General features: G+C 42.9%; 1 protein-coding gene across 5 annotated transcripts in view; it reads right to left on the minus strand.

Annotated features, from left to right (window-relative positions):
* Positions 1 to 6917, minus strand: part of nbeal1 (neurobeachin-like 1) — a 37576-nt gene extending 30659 nt beyond the window's left edge. For 2 of the 5 annotated variants that reach the window (XM_086199144.1, XM_086199153.1), the window contains exons 1-2: positions 6399 to 6743; positions 5986 to 6305 (exon numbers count right to left, since the gene is read on the minus strand). In XM_086199144.1, the coding sequence (XP_086055270.1) occupies positions 5986 to 6036 (51 nt within the window). In that variant the 5' untranslated portion in view covers positions 6037 to 6305; positions 6399 to 6743. Of the gene's footprint in view, positions 1 to 5985; positions 6306 to 6398; positions 6746 to 6808 lie in introns of those variants that run through there. The other 3 variants (XM_086199124.1, XM_086199134.1, XM_086199115.1) reach the window with 3 other exon arrangements.
* Between the last annotated feature and the right edge of the window lie 253 nt (positions 6918 to 7170).

Here is a 7170-nt window from a genome sequence, read left to right on the forward strand (position 1 = left end):
GAGTAAATGTTTACTTGTCCCTATGGGCCTGAAAATTTGGAGACGATGATTTAAGCTGGCAATAATGGAGTAAGTTAGTAGCAGTGTGTGTGTGTGTGTGTGTGTGTGTGTGTGTGTGTGTGTGTGTGTGTGTGTGTGTGTGTGTGTGTGTGTGTGTGTGTGTGTGTGTGTGTGTGTGTGTGTGAAAAAGAATGTCCTCTTTTAGGCAGCAGCTTGGGAGCACAGATGCCCATTGAGGGTTTGGACCGTGGCAGGCGGGGACACACCCTGCTCTACATGACTCTGTTTATCCTTGGACTTCATCACTGCTAGACTGACACACACATACACACACACACCAGCAACATGCATGGGATTCCTAAGCCAACAACTGCAACAGTAACAACCATTGTATCCCAATTTGTATGAAAAACGAGGATCACATGGTTCTCCGATGTACATCCATTATGGTATTAGAACCCTGGCCAGACGACTCCATCACATTCCTCCAGATCTGTTTAAGCTGACCTCAGTATGGCTGCCAAGGTTGCCTGCAACACCGATCAATGCACTTCATTCTTGAAAGTGGGAGCCCCTTTGACCCACAGCGTAGCTAGCGTGGTGTTGGGTTGCTCTGAGTAAAAGTGCTGATCAGGGATCAATGCCTCTCATTCACTCTGACATGATTGATCAGGGAGAGAGGATCAGGCTTCACTGTGATATGAGATCCCGCCAACAACACAACTTTGCCAACAGCAGCGAAACCGTCTGGGCAACTGTTGACAAAGTAACACATATACTGCTGTAGGTTAAAGAAGCACTCTCAGGAGTCCACTTGCTGCTTTAATTTTGTATGTTTGAGATAAGAATGTCTATTTCTCAACTCAAACATACTAACTTAAAGAATCATAAAAATACAGAAACAATATGAATATAGCAAATAAACGCAATAATGTGCTTCAATTAACTGGGCAGCATGAGGGTCCAAAAAGTATTTAACACAAACACCTACTGGATTTTAAAAGCATTCGATTTGACCTGATATGTATTAAATATTTTAGAAAAAAGTTTTCCATCTAAAGAAAAAAAAGTATGTCACTCAATGCAGATTAAAATAATTTGCAGAAGTTTAGCAAAAGTTCCTAATTATGATGATGGACTCTACTACTTGACCCTTGCTAGAGCTATGACATCGTCACTATCAAAAATTGGTGCTAGGCTGATAAAGCCAGGGAAGTGGAAGCTGCCATGTAAACAAATATCCTCCAAGTCTTCCTCACCATCTTTATGGAGGAAGGAAAATCCACTCAACATTTTGGTGAGAACCACTACCGGTACATTTTTGTTCATAAGAGAAAATGTCCCTACTATGTTTGTAAAAAATAATGAGATGGTTTGATCAGCTGCTGCACAGTCTGTGTCTCAGCAAGTGCTCCAGACAGGCGTGGCCGGCCAGCTGGTCTGGGAACAGTGGATGACCTGCTAGGGTGGAAGTAGCATGGATGGCGTCACTCAAACCACAATGTTTAAAAAGGTTTGAAAGACTGCTGTGGCTGTTGTGTTTCTGCAGCATCACAGCCTAACAACGCTGAACTCCCCTTGCTATGATGTCAGGTACTAGCCGTGTATTTATAGAGGCTGATGGGCGGGGTTAAAACCACATGTGCCGTATCTGATACACCGTGTCAATGACATCAGTGTTATTCCTGAGATATTCATAGCACAGAGGAAAATGAGATGCAAGAGGATGCAATACTCGGCAGTGAGAAGAAAAGCGAGCCTGAGGGAACAAACGCAGCATACCAGCACAACAACAACCAAATCCTGAGTGTGTGAGCTTATTTGACTGTGTGCAGGCACACACGTGAATACTGACAGAGATTAACAGGCAAACGAGCAAAAAAAGACCTGAGTAATCTAGTTGTGGAAAATACTCTCCTCCTCCTCATCTATCACTCCTAGCTCCACTGCTCACTTTATCTGCCTATTCTTTTTTCACCTCCCCTCCTCCAATCCCTTTACTAAACCATGACTTGTGCAAGGTTTTATGCAAATTACAGTCCTTTTCTCGCGTGCAGCGGCTCACAGTGAAGGCTTGGGTGGGGTGGCATTAGAGACTGAGGGTTCTGAAAATCCTAACCTTGTTTGTGGGGAATTAAAGAGAAGTGAGGGTTTCTCCAGCAGAATTAAGATAGCGGACTGAGCTTTAAAGTCACTGAAGGGTGAAATGGTGCCCCTGACTGTTGAGGCATGCTCCCTGTGGTTGCCATTTAAAAAGAGCTTTTCCGCAGCACACAAAGGCTTTAAGAGAGTAGCCGGCATCCGTCGGGCTGACTAAACCCTCCACTTTCTCTGACAGGCATTTCTGGATGATATAGTGATGAAAGAGAGGAGACATGGCAGCGCTCTGTTGCTCCCCCTATATACCAGAAGCAGCGAGGACAACAATCCGGCACCAACCAATGACAGCAGCTAAGAGGATCGCTGGTTACGTAAAGGCCTTAGCTGTCGTCTGTGACCTCTCAGCCCTCTACAACTCGGAGTAGTGAGCTGGCCTCAGTCAGCCTCTAATTACTGCACATCCTCATTAGAATTATTGAATTTTGCACGTAATAAACCCTCTTTGATGATGACAGACATCTATTCCTACACAGCATCTTTGTTTGCAGCAATAACATGCAGATCTACTATACAAGATGATGGTAGAAGATGGTAAGGTGGTATTAGAGTAAAAAGCAAACTCAGCACTTCCCTGACAGTATGAATTACAGGACACATTTAATATATTGATGTAGGAGCATGCATGAGCATGCAGCTGAAAGCAAATAAGTGCAGCCCGGGGCCTGGATTATTAGGTCAATATTCTTCCTCTTTTGTTTTTGTTTGGAGCATGGATTGTGTATCTAAAGCGAGCCCTGGGCCTGGCTTGAATGCTGGACATGCCAGCTTGATGACAGCAAGACATTAGTTGCTGTACTTTTGCTTGAAAGTGTAAGTTCATCTTTCCAAGTTTAAACTTGAAGGGTGCACCTGGTGGTATTTATATATTTCTTAATGTCAGCAAATCCATTGGAAAAACCAAATGAACAAAGAATAGTCTGTGTCCATTTGTCTACTAAAAGCACATCAGTGAAACTCTGTTCCTCTCTCCAGTTTCTTTCAGTTAAAATGTTCTCGTGCCATAAATACACACAAGCTCACATGTAGATCGATGTAGAAACCGATCCTTGATGAGACTACATCTTGTGACAAGAGCATGTTCTGCTTTGTTTGACAGTTAAAGCATCAAATGTCAGGCATGCCCTGATGTTAACACAGTTTTTAAGATGTACGTCTTGAGTAGAATCCAAAGAGCTTACGTGCAGATGACTAAATGATGGGAGGGATGTACAGATAGTAAAATTCAGGTCAAATAAAATACTTTTTTTGGGAATGTTTGTATTGTTTTTTTGTTTATCTTTAGTCTCTCTGTTGTGCACGTGTAAAAAAGTCATCAAAAAGAAGAAAAAAAACATTTCATTCACTGATGTGATTAAATTCCAACACTGGCACTGATGCTTTTGCAGTCGCAGGAAGCGGGTGAGCGTCAGGTGACTAACAATGTCAACATCCCCAGCTCAGACACCAGAAAGCTGGTGCGGAGCTGACAGAGCAGGAAGAGCTGGTTCTCCCAAAGCTGCCAACCAAGTTTACTCTACCAGCTTCTACTGTCAACAACACACATCCAAATGACCTCTGACCCTAAAGTCAGAGATGTCTCTACTCTTTAGTCAAACATTAGACGGACAAGAGGACACGAGGGAGCCACAATAAGTGTGAATACACACAAACATCACACACATTGTAGTCTACTTTCTATAGCTGTACTGCAGGCCCCAGAGCTTGTCAACTGATTCAATTTGATGATTGAAGGAGCGATTGATCATTGATTTTTCCTTGTCAATATAACCTTTATCTAACAAAAAAAAAAAATGTCAGCTCTACAATCAGTTACTTTTATATGACAAACAACCTTTTTTTCTCACAGATATGTAACCCTGCATCTCTGAATCAATTAAATTAAGAATATCAATTGAATTCTTTTTGACAAAGACAAAATACATTAAATATAAATGATTGTTTAACCAATGATCCTGTTCAAAAGATGTGACTGACTTAAGTGCGAACACTCAGGTCAGTCAGATCTTGACTGAACGAGTCACTAAAGTCAGGAGCTTAAATTCCAAAAAGTAAATAGTGCCGTCCATGAAAATAACTCCTCCCACCATTCCCTAGCAGTTGGGCTGCTTATCAGTGATCCTAAGTAACCACGACATGACAACAGGATAGGAATTAATCAGGAATCAAAAAAGGTACTGATTGCAGATATAAGCAGGAACGATAGTGGCACTGGAATCACTCAGTCTGTAACCTACCAGCTGAAAATACAACCACACCAGCACTGTGGTGGCGTGACGCAGTACGATAAGGTAATTGTTGTAATGACTAAAGAGGAGGTCTCCGCTGAGCCTGGCTATGAAACTCCTCAGAGGGGCACAGGGGGTCTCAGAGGTTGCACAACATTCCTCATCTGATTTAGGGCATGTGACTGCAGGCTCTCCTCACTGACTACATATCCCAGCAACCTACACACGCACGCGCACACACAGACACACGCACGCACACACACAGACACACACACGCCATACCTGACATTTCAGCTGCTTCACATGTTTATCTAAATACCTCCCTCCAAGCGTCTCCTCCATCACATGCAGAGAGAGATATTGGCTGGATAGAGAGGAAATGAAAGGATCCTTCCTCACTGCTTAGTCAAGTACACACTCCTGCTTGAACAAATCCAATGTGTATGCTTGTGGCAATTGCCAGCATTTTCACAAGTGTGTGTGGACAAGAGTGAATACTTCTGAACACCCACAGCACTGCAGAGGAATGCCTGGACTACATATTGTGCTAGCTCCGCATGCTAGGATATGCTCAGCTGTGCCTTCCAGGGGTAGATACCTCAGAGAGGTTTGTGCAGCGTGTTTGTGTTGTTGTGAGGGATTAACGCAGGCGGTTAAGTGTGTAGCTGCAGCTCAGGCAGACCATTTTGATTGGACGCCAGAAGTGTGCATGCTTTATCTCCAAGTGAATTAAATCTAACCAACAACTGCCTCCATAGCTGTCTCTGCTAGTGTTCCGTTCATTCATCTCTGATGTAAAAGACATGGCACGGTAAGATTTATCACAGCAGTGCCCGACCACCACATCGGACATGAAAGCCTCCCTGCATGTTTTTACAGATTGTGAGATTATGAATCAGTACTGAATAAAAGAAGATATTTTTGTTTGTTTATGTCTATCTTATTTTGGTGCATCCCTGCTTACGCTTCCCAACTTTTATGATTTAAAATAAGTCAATCAGACATTAGGTTCTTCCCCGTTCACAGCTTGTTCCTGATATGAAGTGGCATTAATGGGAATGAAATATTAATTTAAAACCCGATGAGTCCCCTATTAATAAAACCTTCACACGCATTTTAATGAAGCTCCAGCTCATCATCGGTATCTGCAGATATTCTTCATGTCTATGTCGGTACCAGTCAGAACAGTTTTGTTAAAGTCTCTTGAGGAAGCAATACAGTACACACACCTTTGCCGAAGAAAGAAAAGCATCACAATGTTAGCTTGATGTTTTCAGGATGTACAAACTGTCGGTATCATATAAACGTGTAAGAATACAGTTAAAATTAGCTGAATCAGTTGGAAAATATCATCAGCAGTCCGATATAATGCATCCTGACGTTTACATCATGTTTCAGAGGTTTTTACTTCTTTAAAATAATGATAATTATTTCAACATACAGTGGACGAAGGTAGTGACGTGTATTATTTTTCAAAGGTCTCACTGCAAATGCCACGACCACCAAAATGTCAAGAGGATAACCTGTCTGAGTGGAAGTGATGTCACACTCTTCATGTCATTTCCCTGGCAGGTTGACAGTGAGGGAGTGTACTTCTTACCTTCGTGCAGTAGAGCATCCACACCTCATACAGTCTCTCCTTGGATGCCATGGTGCCAGTGGGGAGGGGGGACCCTCAGGTTGTAGTGTCCACAGAGGTCACTTCCCTGGCTGATCCATGGTTTTCAGTCATGACCTCCACAGCTGGGCATCAACATCTCCAACATCCAGCTCTGACTTGGTGTTTCCAAAGAATTGTGGCAATAGAAGAGACGAAGTTTCCAAAATTTACTCCATGGCAGATGTGTTTGTCCCACAATTTGAACAGCTGGGCCTTCAGTTCTTCGTCTTGGGTGGCAGGTTTTCCTTGCTGTTTTTGCTCTGTGAGGATTAACAACACAGATAATTACACGTCACGGAGGCGGATGTTTAGTCACGATACAACAAATGACCAGGCTAGCAGCAACAAAATACCTCCAGTAACTATATCCCCGTGCACTTTGAGCTGCCCTGCTGGCTCCAGACAGGCGAAAGAGGTTTACCGCGAAACACACACCGTTGATAATCTCTGTTGTGTCCTGTACAAATGAGCTGCGAGCACCTTCGGGTGTGCTGTGACAGCCGAGCGACGCATTCGGTTATCCTCGGTGAACACCACCGTCTCACTCGACCTTACCTGACCAAGCTAGCTAACAGCTAGCTGTCAAAAAACAGAAGCCTATTTCTATTTTTTAAGCCTCCCTTTCTCCTCCTCCTCCACCTCATGTGACGTCTCGTCCTCCCCAAACCTGCCCGGCTACAGCAGCCTCGTATTTACAGAATAAACATGTTAATACATGATACAAAAACGTCTTCAAGCCATTGAGAAATTAAGGACCATTCACCTGAGTGCCGAAAAGCCAAAGTGTCACTAAACGCCTTTTCCAGAGTTGTTGTAAATGCGTCAAGTTGCCGAGGAAAAACGCCGCGCGTGCATCCAACGTTGACTTCCTGGTAAACCGTCTTTTGTTTCATTTCAAAATAAGAGCCTTACTTTTATTTCTATGATAACCGACATTAAAACATGGAGAGACAAAAATCGATATAATTTTTAAGTAATCATTTAGTGTTATGCACAAGTGCCATTTGTTAAAGAGGAGCACAAATTCCGTTACAGTTAAATTTGCTCGAGAAAACGGCAAGATACACGTGACTTTAAGTTAATATAATAGTTAATTCAATAGATGATTTGGTGATTTTAGTCAGT

The sequence above is a fragment of the Aulostomus chinensis genome, chromosome 1 (assembly GCF_037954235.1).
Source record: "Aulostomus chinensis isolate RoL2024-O1b breed Wild chromosome 1, RoL_Achi_v1.0, whole genome shotgun sequence".
Lineage (NCBI taxonomy): Eukaryota > Metazoa > Chordata > Actinopteri > Syngnathiformes > Aulostomidae > Aulostomus > Aulostomus chinensis.